We start from the raw sequence: 19370 nt of genomic DNA, 5'->3' as shown, positions 1-19370 counted from the left end.
TATCACTTCTTCTGTATTTACCGCTATATTGTATAATGATCCTATAGAGCTATTACATATCACAAAACTGAATGAAACAAGACATTCCAGATTCAGTTTGAGGAGAATCTAATGTGTAAAGTAATTTCTTCCTCAGGTTGTCAGAAATTAGAGACAGATGTGAATAGGTTATATAGAAGAAGACTTCCTATTAAACTTCTATATATAGCATATTGGATTATTAGACAGCTGTAGCAGACTAGCAGCCATTGTCTAGCCATTGTTTTATATTCTGCATGTGAGACTCTGGTCTCACACTTTTCAAAGTATCCTATCGACTCACAGATCAAACCATGGCTTAAACTCTGAAACTGCTAAACATGGTGTTATCACTGATAATTGAATACTATTTCTGTAACTATGGTGTGTCTTTTCTAATGTGTGACAATGATCAATAACTAAACTAAATATAAATTTCAGTTGTGCTGAATTGTTCATAGCCTGGAGTTTATGTGTATAAATGTAATTCAGTTAGGATGGCTTTTATGCTTTTTCAGATATTGGAACTTTACAGTTTTGATTTGACTAAGAAAAATATTATAATCCAGGGGGAACTACTGAATGAGCTTTGTTGAATTCCAAAGGATAACTGCAATGAAAGGTGAGCATTGTTAGACTTATAACAAGATTTATACTATTACACTTTATTGTAGATTTTAATTATTAAAAGGTGTTTGTACTGTAACGTGAAACATATACAGTATTTTGCATAAAGCTATAAATCTGTACTATAAATCTTAGTGTTAATTGCTATAAGTCTATCTGGCTAATGTTAATCTCCAGTAAATCTCCCCACTTTGTTGTAATTGTGATTATAGTAAACAGACTAATAGGCCTGTTGCTCTGTGGCCCCCCACGGTGGGTTGATGTGTGCGCATGATCCGATCACAAGGCGCTCGTGAGCTTGACAGTCGCAGTGAGTTCGCACTGAGAGAGACGCAGAAAGGAGAAGAGAGGAGTCTTGGGAGGTCGTACTTTATGCAGCGCCAAACTATAACGGATCGGATAGAACTGTGTCTGAAATGCATTGTTTAAGAGATTTACGCGCGACTTTTAGGAGCTTTGGGAATTAAAACGAGACGCGCGCTCTTGCGGTTCAGAACGCTGGACAGCGAACTCATCTTGCGCTTTCTTACACTTTTTTGGAGTTGATATATGCGCTATTATAAGGAGATTAAAAAGGGTAAACTCATGAGGAATCATGGATGTTCCCAAATGTTTCCGATCACCGGGCTTGGGTGCAACTCAACGAGACTTCTAAAGTGAGACATGGACTTGGCGGAGATCCTGCTAGCACTTTTCATCGTCGTGGTTGCGACGGTCTCCTTGTTGTCCAACTTGCTAGTTTTGCTATGTTTCGCGCACAGCAGCGAGATACGAAGGCAGGTGCCGGGCATTTTCACGACGAACTTGTCCTTTTGCAACCTGCTCATCACCGTGCTGAACATGCCGTCGACGCTGGTCGGGATCGTAAAGGACCAGCAGCCTTTCGGGGACTGCCTGTGTCGCGCGGTCAGCTTCCTAGACACATTCCTGACAGCCAACGCGATGCTAAGCATGGCGGCGCTCAGTATCGACCGCTGGATCGCCGTGGTCTTCCCGCTGAGCTACTCGAGCAAGATGCGGTGCCGGGACGCGCTGCTGATGGTGTGCTACGCGTGGCTCCACTCGCTCGCCTTCTCCGTGGTGGCGCTGCTGCGCTCCTGGCTCGACTACAGCCGCGCGTACGCATCCTGCACCTTGCGCCTGAACGCCGAGAGCTCCCGCACAGATTTCGCCGCCTTCACCGTGGCCTTCCACGGCGCCAGCTTTATGCTCTCGCTGCTCGTGTTGTGCGTGACTTACTTAAAAGTGCTCAAAGTCGCACGCTTTCATTGCAAAAGGATCGACATTATTACCATGCAGACGCTCTTCTTGCTTGTTGATATACACCCAAGGTATTCATGTCGTTTCTTCATATAGCTTCTGCACATTATGTTTGCCATTCTTCTCGGGAAATTTCTCATTGCATTCAATTTGTTTTGCAGCGTTAAACAACGTTGTTTGGCCGAGCAAAAGCGGAGGAAACAGCGCGCGACTAAGAAAATCAGTATATTTATTGGATCATTTATTATTTGTTTCGGTCCCTATGTTATAACCAGGTAGGTACTGTACTATTCAAATAAAAATAAAGGTTTAACTTTGTGACGCTCGGAAACAATGTACTTTCATCAGAACAGAATTCTGAAGAAACGCCTATAAATATATTTTACTGTTAAAAGTCTATTAAATGCTGCTTAATTGCGTCATTTAACTGAGCCTGTTTGTGACGTAAACGCACCCCATAAAAATCCGCACTTCTAAGAATAGCCGGTGTGACAGAGGTGATAGGACAAAATCCTATCAATAATTTCTGTTTCTCTGGGGATTTGCACTTTATGATGCCTTTAATACTCTTAAAGCATCCTAGAATATTCTTCCACTCTAGTTCCACCCTTTGTTTCTGTAATTCCTGCTGCCTTCTCTTCTCACCCCAAATTATCAACCCAAATTATGTACTATTATAATTACAATGAAGACGAGTGTAAGTCTGGCCCTGGCAACTGGTTCTAATAGTTTATTGTGTTAGCATTTGATTTTGTCTCCTTTCTTTCCCCTGACTGTTATTGAGTCGTTAATGGTTCCTGCACTCTGCTTTCTAGGCTGACAGAGCTTCTTCCCTTTGTGGATATCAACCGATACTGGGGTATCATCAGCAAGTGCCTAACATACAGCAAGGCAGCTTCAGATCCCTTTGCATATTCCCTCTTGCGCCAACAGTACAAGAAAGTGCTTGTAACAGTGACCAATCGGCTATTGAAACGTGATTTACACCCTTCCTCTGGACACAACAGCTCACTGGACACAGAAAATGACTACTGTCTCCAAAGAATCAGCTAATGACATTTTCCTAACACTGCAACAAGTAAAAATTCTAATGCTTAGATGTATGAGAGAGACAAAAAGTGGGAAAGTGATTCAGAGAGAGAGAGAGAGAGAGAGAGAGAGAGAGAGAGAGAGAGAGAGATTATCAATTAAATTTAGATGGAGATGCAGACTGTTTGATGCACATGAAGATATATGGACTGGACAGCAATGATTAATGTGGACAAAGGCAATATGTGACTATGTGGCCATGTGCTCTGTTCACAACACACACACACATCAAAGACATCAGAAGATGATAATTAAACCTCAGCAGACATACAGACACTGCTGATCCATCATCTGCAATGTGTGTGTTTTCTTTTCAAGTTTATATTTTCCCCAGATTATCAGTTCAGTGGAGAGTGATATGATCTGTCCTGAACTATGTGCCATGCACTTGCATGCACAGTATGTTTATGGAATTGCTGAATCTCTCAAAATGGATAAAAATGTGTTTTAATTGTTAGATGTTTCTACTGATAGACAACCAGGTTATTTACATATTACAAACTGCCTCTTGTTCTAAATTTAGTGTGAATCTTTATGAATTCACTCATTTATAAATCCAGATCAGTCACTGGAAAATACTGCACTTTGCTCTCATAAATTATTTGTAACTATTAGTTGCCAAACAGCTAAAGTAAAACATAGTATGTATAACAGGTTGTAACTGAATGTACTAGATTCTTTTTACAGCAGCATATTGTGCACATTAAGTTGTTTTTACAGATAAACATAGTGTATATATGTTGCACAATATGAAGTAATTTATAATATAAATTATGTTGTTTTTTCAGCAAGGCAGGTTTGTGGTATTGGGAGTTATGGACTTATAAAATGATAATGAAGTGATTTATACAGCCATATTCATGTTGGTTAAGTTATACATGTACTGTTTTGTGAACATAGTGAAGGAAAATATATATAAAGCTAAATGAAGCTGTGAAGTATTTTAAGTTAATGCATGCCTCCAATAAATAATACAAAAACACAGTGGCCAACATCCATTCAAAAGCAAAAAATACATTTGTGCCAGCTTGCTCCCATGGAGTCTATTCACCTATCAGTGTAAAAAAATAAATTAAAAATGAACACTGCTTTATACACACTTAGTGGTTAAAGCTCCACAATGATGTGGAGAAGCAAATGATTGGAGATGATGACTAATACGGAGAGTCTCTCAGGTTAATGGTCAAGGCATGAAAGCCTGCTGATCTTTCATGCTAAATTCTATTTTCGTCCCAACCGAGAAAATACCTTTCTTAGTAAATGCAATAAAAACAGAAGGCTATTAGAACTGCCAGTTCTGGGGTTGACATTTAACATTATACATTATTTTTGCTTGAAGGGACTGGAAGATATTTATCATATGACTGAGTTTTTGCCACATGCCAGATAGAGCATAATCATTTTGCCTGGTACTGTTATTCCTGATACATTCTTGTTATATTGCCATGGATCTTCAGACAGTAAATAACCATAAGAATCCATTCAGAATGGAAAATCATTTTGGTCCAAATAACCCTATAAAACATACTTTAAAATAGTTTCCAGGGAATTTTTATCCATTTGGAATAGGAATTCTGCTCTTTTAGATATATACTGGTCCTGAAATATCTTTCAGTGTGAAATATCTTTCAATGATTTGGGCTTTAAGTGCTATTTAAGGATTAATTGGGCAGTTAACAAGACTTTTATTTAGTATAATATCTCATACTTACACATTGTTGTCAGGTTTAATATAGAACCTTAAAAGGAACCTTTGTAAATTATACATTTTCTAAGAGGTTTCATTATTAAAGGGTAGTGGCAATCATTTTGGACCCAGTATAATTTTTAGCATTTTTAATTAAACTTTAATCAGGTGTAGATGATTTTAATTTAACATGCAGGTTGAATGATGCTAAGCTTTGGGTATTTTCACTTGATTTATGGTGACCTTTGCTGCCAAGTGTCTATTTGAGTTCTGCATGAAACCTGTGAAAATATGATGAACTTCATATATATATTTCTGCTCCTAAATTACATGCTGAATTAAATTAAAAAAACATTTACAAAAAAAAATCACCCGGTTTTCACTGCTTCATGCCAGTCTCTCTTTAGTCTTCCTTTACAGGGCATCACAGTGTAAGTGGATAAAATCACCATACGTTTTAGACCATTGTTTCGTTTTGTGATGCAGTTTAATGTTGTCTTTAAGAAGGACCTTCATACAATTGTGGTCCATAAACTCGCCTCATGTGAAGTTTCACCCAAAGTCGTTCAGCTGCTTGGCAACGCCCCAAAAACTCAGCAAGGCACGTCGGAAAGTGGACAGCAGCGACACGTGAGTGTTTTTCCTCTTCATTTATTCTCCTTGTGTAATCTGAGAGTGCTGTACAGTGCTGTGCTGAGTGGAGACATTAACAGCCCTGAGTTTGGTAACAGTGCGCACTTGGAACCGACACACTTTTACACTTTACTAACTTGATGGCTATAAAACTATGCAAAATGAGAAGTTTTTGGACGTTTCTTTTCGCCAGCGTTTTGGGAAGAGCTACGTGGGGTTTCCCACGGACATGTAAACCTGGCAGCTATTCTCAAGGTTAGTCAACGAACTTTAATATAATACGAGACTTTAGGTGTAGTGCATGTACAGTTCCAAAGACCTGAAAGAGCTGATAGTTTGGGGTCAAGCTGAACAGATTTATAGTTGGAAGTGCATATAAATACAGGATGTTTGCATATGTTTATAGTTAATGGATGACCCACAATTCCCTGTATATATGCGCACTGCAAAAGTTGGTGTAAAGATATGGCTTTTACACGCTATGAAGTGCACCATGTTACATACAGAGCCATTTGGAAATCAGGCAACAATTTAATTTACTGTTTTTTACGCCATCTAGCGTTTTACACCATATAATTCAGATTTTTTTTTTTATTAAATAATTATTTTCTCCCACACAGGAAGGTGCAGAACTCATCAAGATGACCAACGTGAGTTAACAGTGTTGTGTGTTTGTCTGTTCACGTACATTTTACACGTGGTTATGCTAATAATATGTGATCACATATGTGAGAACACGTGACGTGTGAATAATATGACCACGTAAAAATGGGAGATGAATGAATTTGATTCGACTAACTGACAATAAATCTTATTTGTTCAGTAAGCATTAGGTGCTCCAAAAAAAAATCGTGTAATATAAAAATTACACGTGTGAAAAATCGTGTAGTTCAAAACTAAAAGGTGAAACGTTTATGAATCATGTTATGATTGACAAAGTCGTGTGATTTTGTTTTTGTGACAGGTGTACAGAGTAGTAGAAATATAGGGGACTAAATTTATAATGTCACTTTATTAGAAACAACTGAACAGGTCAAGAGCTTCAGCTGATTTTCACATCAAACATCACAATTAAGAAAAAGTGTGAGTTCTGTGGCAAGGATGTTGGTGATAGATGGTCTGATTTGAGTATTTCAGAAGCAACTGATCTCATGGGATTTTTTTTATACACAACAGTCTGTAGAGTTTACAAAGAATTGTGTACAATGCAAAAAAAATAGAGACAGTTCTATGGGTGGAAAGCCTGGTTGATAAGAGAGATCTGAGAAAAATGTGCAGATTGACTTCAAGCTGGATGATTTGTGATGTTGTCTTCTGTTGTTGTAATCATCTGAAAATGTCAAATCATATTCAAAATTTATTTGTCATAAACATAATCATACATAGAAAAACATACAATGAAATTGCTTATTACAACTGTCTGTGTATAAAAATTTACTAAAAATAGTTTTTAAAAAAAGGTATTTTAAATGTAGAGATGTAAGCTAAAATGATATAGATTAAAAAGGGAATTAAAATGGAATTTGGCTGTACAAGTAAAAGTCATCATCAGCCCTGTGCAGTATTGCATCTCACAGCAACTCAGCATTATACATCTGAGTCACCAGTGGCTTCAAAGTTTGATGTGTGTTCCTGGATGCTTTTCTGCTCACCACCATTGTAATGAGTGCTTATCTAAATTACTATATCCTTCCTGGCATGTCAAACCAATCAGTCATTCTCCACTGAGCTCTCTTATCACCAATGCGTTTCAGCCTTCAGACTCTCCACACACAGGATGTTTTTGCACCATTCTTTGGAAATGCTAGAGAACATTATGTGTGCTTTTCAGAGTGACAGAGATCACACCTTTTTCCCATTCTGATCTGTTGACATTTACTGAAGCTTTTGACTTGTAACTGCATGGTTTTATACATAGTGCTAATGCCACATGATTGGCTGATCAGGTAACTGCATAAATGAGCAGCGGTACAGGTGTTACTATTAAAGTGGATAGTGAGTGTATATAACACACCACGAACATAAATTAATGTGTTTATCATATAGATGTTAACATTAACATCTGTAAGAAAGCCTGTTTTGTGAATGTGTTCACCTGACCAAACAAAATTGAAATGAAACACCTGTAAATATCTGTTATTTTATTGTTTTAAATTGATTTTTTTTTCCCTGTAAGACAAAATGGAAGCATGTTTGTCCAGTAGTCCATTTTCATACTGATATATACAACTAAGCATCAGGGCCATAATAAGACTTAGGTCACATCATCAGTGCTTAGTCAGAGAAATGGGAACCAGTTATGATGGAACACACATGCTTACTAATGCACATTGTACAGCCATAATACAGATATCCCAGGAAAAGCCATAGTGTTTACTGTCTACTGTTTATGGGTCTATGATGTAAGCAATTCAGAACAGGCATTATAATATATTTGCACACAGATAACTACCTATACTGAAAAGTACTTGAATTTTAGTTACTACTAATGTTATATTTTGTGTTTTTCTTTTATTTGTCTAGCCAAATGTACAGAAATCATGTTGACATACTGTAAAGATATGCCCTACTCCACCACCATGTATCCTAACCTCCTGGATCAAAAAAGTCGCGTTGAGGCTGAACAGAGTGTGGAGTATCTGCTTCTGAATGTAGTTCATTCAGTGCTAAATGGGGAGTGCAATCCAGATATACGCATGCTTGGCTGCTCCATCATAGCACCGCGCTGTGAGAACAGTAAGATCCTGAAGCCCTGTCGTAGTACCTGCGAATCTGTGCACAAAGCCTGTGACCACATGTTTGAGCGCATTGGAATGGCCTGGCCCTACTATCTAGACTGTGACCGCTTTTTTGTTAGTGAAGAGGAGGGCTGCTATGACCCACTGGAAGGCCTGAGAGGTAATGTTTAATATGATTGTTTCCTATTTTGTATGAACTTTCTTTATCCTTCTTTCTCCTTTGGGTGCACAAAAAAGAAATTCTTATAATAACCTGATTGAATAAATGTGCATACTCCTTAAACTAATTTTATTCCGCTCTTTTCTGCAAAAATTCTTCAGAGCTATCAAATTGAATCGGGCCTCCTGTGCATTGTCCTGTTCAAGTCATTTCATTTTAAATAGGATTTAGATCTGTACTTTGAATGGGCAGGATTCCAAATATGTTGATATTTTTCAAGTCACATCAGTTGATCTGGGTTTGTGTTATGAAAGTTCCAACTGTCGAACTAATGCTTGCAGGTTTAGTAAGAAATAGATGGATATTTGGAGCTATTAATAATTTCCTCTATCTTGAATATTGACTTAGTCCCAGCCGAATAGAAGTAACCCCATAGTATGTTACTACCACCACCATGCTTTAATGTTGGTATGGCGTATACCAAATATACAGATCGGTAAAAAATTAAGAGACCACACCAAATTATCCTTAAATCAGCATCTCAGTATGGCAGCCATTCCATTCCAGTGGCTGATGAATTCCAGCACAGGCACACCTCATTCTGCTTAATGAAGTACTGATTAAGTGATTACCTGAATCAAATCTTTTTTAACAAGGAAAAATATAAAATCCACTGCTGTTGTCATCACTTTCCTATTTCAAGAGGACCAGCTGGATGGCAAAAAGTGTGCTACTAGTACCTCAAAAGTAACTGGAGTCAAATAATATCTATTGACAATGCCAAAAGAGTTGAAAAGAAAAGTTTTAAGTGAAGAAACGAAGGGTTCAATTTTGGCTTTACTGGCAAAGAGATACAGTGATTGTCAGGTTGCTTCCATCCTTAAAATTTCAAAGACAGCGGTTTATAAGAACAAATATACAGATAACAAATTTAAAGACTGGCAGAGGGACGATAATGACTCTCCATTGATCAGGATAACCACTAACTTATTAGAATGTTACTTAACAATTGTAGGATGACATCAAGTGACCTACAAAAAGAATGGCAAATGACAACTGGGGTGACGTGGACAGTGAGGACTGGCTGAAACAGGCTTGGATTGGACGGTAGAGGACTGGAGTAAGGTCATCTTCTCTGATGAGTCCAATTTTAAGCTTTGCCCAATACCTGGTCATCTAATAGTTAGATGGAGACTTGTAGAGGCCTACAAGGCTCAGAGTCTCACACCCAATGTGAAATTTGGTGGAGAAACGGTGATGATCTGGGGGTGATTCTGCAAGGTTATAATCTGACACATTTGTCTTTATAAAGTTAAAAATCAAGCCACTTACAAGGTTGTCCTGGAAGAAAACTTCCTTCTGCTCTGACAATGTTCCCCAACTGTTGGATTGTTTTTTTCTATCAGGACAATACTCCATGCCACACAGCCAAGTCAATCAAGGTGTGGATGGAGGACCACTACATTAAGACTCTGTTATGGACTGCCCAATCTCCAGACTTGAACCCCATTGAAAACCTCAGGAAGGTGATCAGGAAAAAGATGTATGGTCACAAGCCATCAAAAAAAAGCTGAGTTGCTGGAATATTTGTGCCAGAAGTGGCATCATGTCATGCCAGGAAAAAATCAGGTTTAATCTACCAAATATTGATTTTTGTGTCCTTTACCTAACTTTAAACACTAGTATTTGGTTGTTTAAAAATGAATATGATATTGTTTTCTTTGTAGTATTTGAGGTCTGTGAGAAATGTTGTCAGTAGTTTATAGAATAAAACAAACATGTTTATTTTACTCAATCACATACATATAAATAGTAAAACCTGAAAAACTGATCATTTTGCAGTGGTCTTTTAATTTTTTCCAAAACTGTAGCTTATAGAATTATACCTAAATAATCTACATTTCATTGGACCGTAACACATTTTGCCACATAGTACTGGCAAAATCTAAATGGATTTGGATCTATTTCTTTTTTGTGAGAACGTGCTTGTGTCTAGCAACTCTACCCCCAGGTATTCCTGCATCTTCTTGTTGCCATAGTTTTTTTGGCAGGCTGTTTTTAGTCTTGTCTTTTCATTAATTTCAGAAATTAATGAAATGTATTTGCATTGCATATATACTATTGTATAGGCATTGTATATATAATGCTTTGATATTTATTTTCTGTCTCTCTCCCGGTTGATACCTTTTAATTATGAGATTTTGTACATGCTTTATGAGCACTTTGTGGACCACTACAAATATTAAAACCTTCAGAAACAGCTGATCTTTATTTGTGTTTAAACAGAATCACTTCATTAATGACAGATGTATGATAGTTGCATTTGAACATTTGAATATGAATGTGATTGGTTAATACTACTACATTACACATTTTATAAGAGACTGCACACTTATGCAACCTGGATATTTTATGAACTTTTTTCCTAAAACCTTTCTTTTTGTTTTTCACTCAGTTTTTGGTTCCTGATCATAGAAGGTTTCATATAGAACCATTTTAGGAAGTAGAGAGCACTTAACCTTTATTTTCTATAATTGTTAAATCAGCTGATTTCATGATTGAACACGATTATTTCGACCAATATGCAAATTGAGCACAACCATGATATTCAAAATGTGAACCTGTAATAAAGGCTCAAAGGAGTCTGAATGCAGAAAGCAGCTTTGAAATTGGAAATTGATAAACCTTAAAGTTAAAGGTGACTTTCCTTTTTGATCCGAATTCACATGAATAACAAGAACTACATTTATATACATCTTTCTGTAGTAATCAACTAACACGTATCTCTTCAAGTCATTTCACCTGCTCTGCTGTTTTGTATTACTATACATGCATGTTTATCTTGGCTCATCTAAACTAACACACTATGCAACTCAGATTGTGGTATCTGCTATGTCCATTAGGAATTTCTATTTTACTTATTTTATTTGAGTTAAAAAAAAAAAGTAAAAAAACTGATACATTTACATGCAATGTACAATTTAAGCCAAAATTTTGATGTGGACCCCTGAGGGTCACACCCATGTGGTTCCTCCCAAACTGTTAAAAGCATACGGTTTCCAGGAATCTCTTTGAAAACTGTAGCATTACGATTTCCCGTCACTGAAAATAAGAGACCCAGATCTAGTTCTATAAAGACATGGTTTCCAAAGTCTGAGTGGAAAATCTCCAAACTCGATTTAACCAAAAATATGAACAGGCACATTCCCAGAGCTTTCTTGCTTTGATGCCATGTTTCTATGTTTATACAACTCTTGGATTTTTTTCTAAACTTTTTAAACTCTTTTATTTAAAGAGAACGTGGAGACTGAATTGGATAGCATTCCAGTAGAGGCCTCATCAGTAATCCCATTCACGTATCACTCCAACACGGAGATGTTCGCCATCCTCAATAAGACAGCAGAAGAATGCGCTCACATTTCAAGGACATACAGCATTGGACAGAGTGTTGAAAAGAAAGACCTGCTGGTAATTGAGTTTTCAAGCAACCCTGGAGAGCATGAACTATGTAAGTGATACAAAAGCAATAGCAGTAAGATGTTTCAGTAAATGCAGCGGAGCAGAAATAAAATTTATCATCTTGCTCTGTAGAGCACAACCCCTAGTCTGCATTTAATTTTACCAGGGGTACTTTAAAAACTCTCCAAACACAACACTATTAACACACAACAACAACTTTTGTTGATGACATATACCACTAAAATATTGGATGATTCTGGCCTTTGAGCTAGCTGTTTTATGTCTTCTCTTGTTTGGTAAGTGGAGCCAGAGGTCAAGTACATTGGTAACATGCATGGAAATGAGGTGATCGGCCGAGAGCTGCTGATTTACTTGGCTCAGTACCTGTGCTCTGAATATCTGTTGGGAAATACAAGGATCCAGACTCTCATCAACACCACACGTATCCACATTTTGCCCTCCATGAATCCTGATGGCTACGAGTTAGCTCTTTCTGAAGAGCAGAGAGGTTCAGACTCAGAGTATGATGAGGTGAGAGGCTATTAAGTCTCATGTAATGTGTTTACTATCGGTTAACAAAAGTTCTCATTTTCTTCTTTATATCCAGATAGAGGAAGGGATTCTTTCTGTATTTTATTGTATTAACTTGTTCAGTCAAGCCATATAAAGGTGTCTAGTATTTCAGCCGTCCTACTTGTCCTACTTTTTATCTAATGCCTTCTATTAGAAGCATTTCTATAACCGCAATGATGTAACCTTAGTCCTAATGTCTGTAGCTTAAGAAGATAGTTTTACATACATGTCTTTGTCTTGACAGAGGTATAAAATGTTGTTTTGTTAGACAAGAAATACAACTTATTAATAAAATAGCATTTTGAGAGTTCATGATGCCTTTGAGGTAAACCACTGAGGGACGCATGGATTTCACCCAATGGTTTACAAGAATTTGCAAGTACTAGGCACATGTGGTTTTAATCATCTCTACTCCAAAAACACTATTAGTGAGTACTTTACAAGAAACTTTAAAACCATTGTCCCAATAACAAATTTAATTATTGTCATATTAAATTTACAGGATGCTGTATACTCTAGCCACGCGGCTGGCCGTTACAATGCCCAAAATATAGACCTCAATAGAAATTTCCCAGACTTGACTTCTTCTGTCTACAACCAGCGTAGACTCAAGTACTTTCGCAATGACCATATTCCCATCCCAGACTCATACTGGCTTGGTAAGGTAGGAGTTCTTCTATCATTATATAAAAAAGCACCACAAAATACATGTTATCTATATACAATATCATTTAATATCAAAATATAATTTGAAATTTGAAATTTTAAAGATTTCATTTATGTAAATAGGTGCATCAGAGTATAATGCGTGGGTGTCTGTGTCTATATAAAGGTTGCTCCAGAGACATATGCTGTTATGAAATGGATACGGTCCATTCCATTTGTTCTGTCTGCTAGCTTTCATGGAGGAGACCTGGTGGTGTCTTACCCTTATGACCTCTCAAAGGATCCTTTCCAAAAGAACTTGTTCTCTCCTACTCCAGATGAGCAGGTGACTCTTTGCAGCTAATTGGCAAATTTCATCACTGCACTGTTGTAACACTTCCATGAATAAGTACTAGTTGCAAACTGCAGCAAGCCAAGTGATGCAACGCAAACAATACAAAACTCAATACAAAATACAGTTGCAGCAGTGTTACACAAGATATTTGAATTGCAGGTTTTCAGGCAGTTGGCCAAGATTTACGCAGATGCCCATGCTACAATGTCTAGCCCAGACACAGACAGGTGTGGTGGCAACTTTGCTGATAAAGAGGGGACTGTGAATGGGGCTCAGTGGTACAGCATACAAGGAGGTAAGCATGATAAAAATACATTATAGGCTATTAATTTAATGAATGTTGCCATGGGCAGGTTAATATAACATTAATTCTTACCCTTTCATTTTGTATGGCAGGGATGGGAGACTTTAATTACCTCCACACAAACTGCTTTGAGATAACAGTAGAACTGGGCTGTGACAAATTTCCAGCAGAGGACGAAGTATATGCAAGCTGGAAAGAAAATAAAGAGGCTCTCTTGACTTTCTTGGAGTCGGTAAGATAATTATTGCATGCAATTTTTATATTTCTGCAATGATTATAATAATAATAGTAAAATAAAAGTTTATTATTATTATTATAATCATTGCAGAAATATAAAAATTGCATGCAATAAAATGCACAATATGTAGTTCATTGGATATATAAAATGCCAGTTTGTAAAAAGCCTTTTAAATCTATAATATTCATATATATATATATATATATATATATATATATATATATATATATATATATATATATATAGTATATTTTATATTTTTTTTATAGTTACTTTAGTAACTTTTCTCAACAAGGCCACTAGGTTCAGTCTTGTTCACTTTTCCCCCTTATGCATAAGAATCCTGAAGTCTGAAATCTCAGAATTCAGAATTGCACAACCATCAGTGCACATGTTTCAGGTAGGCATTTTGGGGCAGATAGTGGGAAATAAAGCAGATAGTGGGAAATAAATGATATAATCTGATATTTTTATTAATAGGCTGCAGGTTGTGGTTGTTCTTACCTCAAACATACTGTAGCTATTACCACCGGGGATGTGGTTGCCTAGTGGTTAAGGTATTGGGCTACCAATCGGAAGGTTGTGAGTTTGATTCCTATGTCCACCAAGCTGCCACTGCTGGGCCCCTGAGCAAGGCCCTTAACCCTCAATTGCTCAGTTGTATAAAAATGAGATAAAATGTAAGTCGCTCTGGATAAGCGTGTCTGGTAAATGTACTTGGCTATAACTATCCTGATTGTTAAGGAATTTCTATAGCAGTATTACAAAACAAAGTTTTCTATAGTACTTTTAAAGTTGCTCCATTATTATGGGTACAGGTGTGCTCTTGTATTTGTTATATTTCAACAGTCACTGCTTTTTTATTCAACTGTATATATGAATGCATGACTGTTTGATGGCGCTGTCAATGCAAACATATAGGTGCAGATGGGAATTAAAGGTATTGTCAAAGATGAAGATGGTAATGGAATTAAAGGAGCCATTGTGTCAGTTAAAGGGATCAGGCATTCCATCACCACAGGTAATAATGTAGGAATGCTTAAATATATTTAACTTAAAGATTGTGCTAGACTTGCATGCCATTTCTACTCAGAACATTATGCACACAATTAGTATTACCTTTTTTCTAAACATGTGTCTCTCACTGCCTCATCAGCTGAAAACGGTGATTATTGGAGACTGCTGACACCAGGCATCCACATTGTCAGTGCCTCTGCACCAGGTTATAGCAGAGCCGTAAAGAGGGTGCACCTTCCTGCTCACATGCAGACTGCTGGTCGTGTGGACTTTGTACTTAAGAAAGTACCAGTGGATCCGGAAATAAATGAATTAAACATCCTGCATATGGAAAACTATGAGCGATTTGACCCGTATAAGCATCTTGCACGATATTACACTAGAGAATCTAAGCTGAGGCAGGAGGAGAGGCAACAGAAGCCGTGGTGGTGGTCCTATTTTACACAGCTGAATAACCAAAACCCGTCCTGGCTCCTGAGAAATTAGCTCCATCTAGTGATCTGGCAGTACTTTCACATCTTGCACAGCCTGGGTCAGTTTTACGGGCATTATTGATTATTGTAGACATATAAAAACATAAAAAACACCTCTACTGAGATATCACAGCATGGTCTACAAGCTTATACCAAACAAATATCTATTATCTATATCTGTATCAAGAACAAAACCAACTTGAATATACTTACTAGTATTACCGTTGCACTATTTTATATCTTATATAAAATAACCTTTAGAACAATGTGTCAAAAAGTAATGCGATATTAAACTTAAATGGAAGTATTGGTAATGTGTCAAAATTGGGTTCAAGTGAAAGTATTGTAGTTGCTACTACAGTTGCTACTACAGTTGCTACTACTACAACAGTATTTAAAGGTCAAATAAAATGTTTAAGCCAATACAAATTAAGTGACTTTATTAAGTCATCTAAATCTGTTTAGAGAAAGAAGTAAACAATTATTCAATATCTGTATGTTTGCTGGTTATATGCATGATTCATGTTATGCAGTTCTTAAGAAATTAATCTGAAATAAAAAAATCTTCAGTTTAAAGTATATAACTAATATTAATTAAAAGGTACAATGTCAGTTGCTGGAATCCATGCTCATCTAATCTGCTAGAACAAAACAGGCCACATTAGTTAAACCTGTGCAGTTAATGTTAACAAAAAGGTAGTGCCAGAGGCGATCATCCTCCAATTCCAAACTACTGTTCAGTAGCCTAACCAGCTTCAGATATAGCTGTTAGTACATTGTGTAACATGAGAAGGTTGAAGATTTTTTATCATATACATATTTTTTCCAGATCAATTATCTTGATCAGATGCTAAATTGTGAACCTGTTCCATTGATAAATAGTGTACTGTACAGGCATCGACTGGATGAGGAAAGAAGAAATATGAACACTTTAAGTATATTTGGAAATGTGATTAAAAAGTGTGCAAGTATTACATTCCACTAAACTGAAGTAAAGTATAAATATGTCATAGAAAAATGATACATCCAACAATTTACAGTATCAAGACATGTTGGTTAGAGATAGAATAAAGTTTGAGTTAATAAACTGCAGTGTGTATCTGTTTGTGCTATTGGGAGAAACGTTCTTGTGTCCACCAAAGGGTCGAGAAGCCGAGTCAAGTCAAGAAGCTTTAAGTGTCATTTTGAGCATATAACGAACGCTCCAGTGCAAAACTAGAAAATAAAGAGATTCAGTCCAGTTAGTAACGAATAGACTATTGTTTCAATTAATATGGACTGATAAAACAAAGTGCAACATGCTGCAGGGATTAGACAAGGATAGTTTGACTGCCTTATAGAGTCTATTGTGAAAGAGCTTTTTACAGCATGTAAAATAATTAAGGATGTTAATGTTGTTTTAGAAATGTTACAGGCTCCTGCTGTCGGTGATCATAAGAGACTGGGAGAAACAAAAGGTAACGGAAAGAATCAATGATTCCTCATGATGGTACAGATGAAGTCAGGAGGAAAGGAAAAGCAAATCAGAATGTTACAGTGAGTCACAGGTGTGGAAATTTTCCTTTAATAGCAATTTAAACCTCTGTGTGTCAACGGGTGTGTATATAATGTGCCATTAGGGTTTAAAAAGTTATCATTAGGGTTTAAAAAGGAGTCAAACAACTATGTGTTAATTGATGACTTCTTGTGACCACTATCCTTAAATAAGAAAAAAATATTTTGCATTATCGAAATTATTCTTGTCGTATTTTCCAAATAAATGGCAATGTTTAGCAATTTCTTTCAAGGTATGCAAACTTTTGAGCACAACTGTATATGCCTATATAAATTGTGCATTTTAGCTGTCTATCACTTCTGTTAAATAAATATTAAATGCATGTATTCCTGCATGTTGAATTGTGTAATATAATTAATCCAACAGGGGGCGGTGGTGTTCCATTAAGTTAATGATTTCATAAACTTTTAGCATCAATTTACTTATTAATCTAGTAGCTGTGTTGCTGTTGCTGTAGTTGTTGTTGTTGGTGGTGGTGGTGATGCTTATACATAAAATTGTTCTTTTGGCTATTGCTACTTCAGTAAGTCTTCTACCAGGAGACATTAGTGTTTCTTCTTTGACCAATTCCTGCTTTCTGACCTGTTAAGTGTGTGACATAACCATATAATAGTCAGGTTAAATATCTGGCAACAGAGTTAATAATCAGCGTCTTACCTTTCACATCTCAATAATCTCAATTCAGTAGCTTGGATCTTCCAAAGCTTTAAAGCACTCAAATTTTACATTTGGATAAAAGTGCTTATGGTTGAGTTTAATATATTTTATTATACTGTAGACATATTCAGCATTTTCTAATCAATTTACAGTACTATTTGTTAATAGGTTTGTTTTAGCATGTTATATAATACATGTTTATTTGCTAGATTCTAACAGTCCAGAATCTTCCATTTCATTTAAAGTTGTTGAGATCTGGTAACTGTGATGGTGATAATATTAGCTTTACATTATTTTCTTTAATTATTTTCAATTTAAGTGAGTCCTTGTGAACTCTGGATGGGGACATTGTCATCAAAAAAAGAGCTCTACCATCAGGATCATTTCAGATTTTCTAGATTCTATTGTTTCAACTATTTCAACTGAGCTTAACTATTTTAAGTATTAACCACTGATTACCTCCTCTGGTTTTTCAGACTGTGTGAATGTGATTAAATTATTTTTATTTATTTATCTTTTTAGGAGAGTAACAATGATGATTCAGTGTGTTCAGCCAGACTTGCATAACTACAAATCAGAATGTGATTCATCACTAGTAGCTCAGTATCATCTTCAGTTTTGCTTGTTCATTGGCAGCAGTTACTGGATTGTAGGAGATAATTACTTCAGCGGGAGATAATAAGCTTGTCTCTTTGTTAAAGCCCTTAAGAAAAATTGAGCAAAACACATGAAGCAGGGATAACATGGCAAGTCAAGCATGAAGTTCTACTAAACAAGGTCATTGTTGTCAGAAATGCCTTGGTTATATGAGCAAACAAAGCTCTCTTAGAGCACATGCTCATTATTGGTTTGTTTAATGCAAACAAAATCGTTTTTTTCACCCAGATCAAGTCCTTCAACAAAACCGCATACCCAACACTTTTACTAATACTAATGGATGTGATGAAGCTTATGAAGCGTAATATGTTTTGTTTAATTTTCTCACTACACCCATGACAGGTCATTGCAAATATAATAGGAGTGAAGCTTAAGTTTGACCCTGAGGCCATAGTATTTGCTTAGAATTGTCATGGTTCAAGCATTTTTATGTACATTAGTTTTCTCTATTTGTTGTTGTTTCGGTCTAGTGCACTTTTTTCAGAACACTGAGGCTCCGACTAAACTGTGTCCTTTCCACAAAGGCCTACAACATAGTGTTGCCTTTACTCTGTTTTATTGTTATCTCATGACTTGCAAACTGAAATTTATCAGTCGTTTCAATACATTTTTGAAGTACCATTTTTATAATCTGCTCTCAATGGACTACCACGAGTACCAATGCCTAAATAGATACCTTATTTAGAAATAAGATATTCTTGCACTGGCTCCTTTAGCCTTTCAGTTACGAGACATTGAGTAGAATTATGCATGTGCCATTACGCATATGTGCTACCATCTAAATAAATGGTCTTGATTTTAATGGACATTATGACCATGACCCTATAATTAAACATTTAAGAATTGCCTGTAGCAGTGGGGTTAATTAAACCTAAAAATATATTCTATGTTACAGGAAGCTACATTACTTGTCATAAAGCAATATTTTCCATTCTCTATAGTAGGATGATATAGTATAATATCTATAGTAGAATCTATATAGTAGAAAGCAATATTTTCCATTCTCTATAGTAGGATGGAAAAAAAAGGTTTGGCTCGCCTCTGCGTACTTCTAATAAGACCCTTGGCAAGTGTGAGGCAGAGATTGTCTCTGAAGCCGAATTTCATAATCATATTTGTCAGCAAGAGAGCCACAAAAGATAATGTCTCATGACGGCACTGCTTAGTCACTGCTCCCAGACAGTAAAAGTAAAGAGACATAAAGTCTTGTTGGTGCTTAGGAGAA

General features: G+C 36.4%; 2 protein-coding genes across 4 annotated transcripts; both read left to right on the top strand.

Annotated features, from left to right (window-relative positions):
- The first annotated feature begins 961 nt into the window (after window positions 1-961).
- Window positions 962-3221, top strand: gpr78b (G protein-coupled receptor 78b). The gene is made up of 3 exons (XM_060873455.1): window positions 962-1976; window positions 2067-2180; window positions 2721-3221. Exons 1-3 carry the CDS (start codon window positions 1309-1311, stop codon window positions 2956-2958), a joined length of 1020 nt encoding a protein of 339 aa, XP_060729438.1. The 5' UTR covers window positions 962-1308; the 3' UTR covers window positions 2959-3221.
- Window positions 3222-5330: 2109 nt separating this feature from the next.
- On the top strand, window positions 5331-17157 carry LOC132848548 (carboxypeptidase Z-like). 3 transcript variants are annotated; one of them, XM_060874363.1, is made up of 12 exons: window positions 5331-5569; window positions 5935-5964; window positions 7838-8212; window positions 11508-11720; window positions 11973-12202; window positions 12747-12908; window positions 13077-13235; window positions 13404-13539; window positions 13641-13780; window positions 14708-14807; window positions 14943-15335; window positions 16691-17157. In XM_060874363.1, exons 1-11 carry the CDS (start codon window positions 5455-5457, stop codon window positions 15287-15289), a joined length of 2007 nt encoding a protein of 668 aa, XP_060730346.1. In that variant the 5' UTR covers window positions 5331-5454; the 3' UTR covers window positions 15290-15335; window positions 16691-17157. The 3 variants fall into 3 exon arrangements, with proteins under 3 accessions (XP_060730346.1, XP_060730345.1, XP_060730344.1); XM_060874362.1 differs by having other exon boundaries at window positions 16680-17157; XM_060874361.1 differs by having other exon boundaries at window positions 14943-17157.
- Window positions 17158-19370: the final 2213 nt, after the last annotated feature.

This window comes from Tachysurus vachellii, chromosome 7 (assembly GCF_030014155.1).
Source record: "Tachysurus vachellii isolate PV-2020 chromosome 7, HZAU_Pvac_v1, whole genome shotgun sequence".
NCBI classification, from domain to species: domain Eukaryota; kingdom Metazoa; phylum Chordata; class Actinopteri; order Siluriformes; family Bagridae; genus Tachysurus; species Tachysurus vachellii.
Note: the sequence above shows the minus strand (reverse complement) of the source record. Positions and strands in the feature narration are given on the sequence as shown.

Bases quoted from the DNA above. Each gene is read 5' to 3' on its own strand.
- gpr78b (XM_060873455.1), top strand. From the start codon at position 1,309: ATGGACTTGGCGGAGATCCTGCTAGCACTTTTCATCGTCGTGGTTGCG. The intron at 1,977-2,066 runs GTATTCATGTCG...TTTGTTTTGCAG, and splicing joins CTTGTTGATATACACCCAAG to CGTTAAACAACGTTGTTTGG. The intron at 2,181-2,720 runs GTAGGTACTGTA...TCTGCTTTCTAG, and splicing joins GGTCCCTATGTTATAACCAG to GCTGACAGAGCTTCTTCCCT.
- LOC132848548 (XM_060874363.1), top strand. From the start codon at position 5,455: ATGGCTATAAAACTATGCAAAATGAGAAGTTTTTGGACGTTTCTTTTC. The intron at 5,965-7,837 runs GTGAGTTAACAG...TTATTTGTCTAG, and splicing joins AACTCATCAAGATGACCAAC to CCAAATGTACAGAAATCATG. The intron at 12,909-13,076 runs GTAGGAGTTCTT...GTCTATATAAAG, and splicing joins ACTCATACTGGCTTGGTAAG to GTTGCTCCAGAGACATATGC.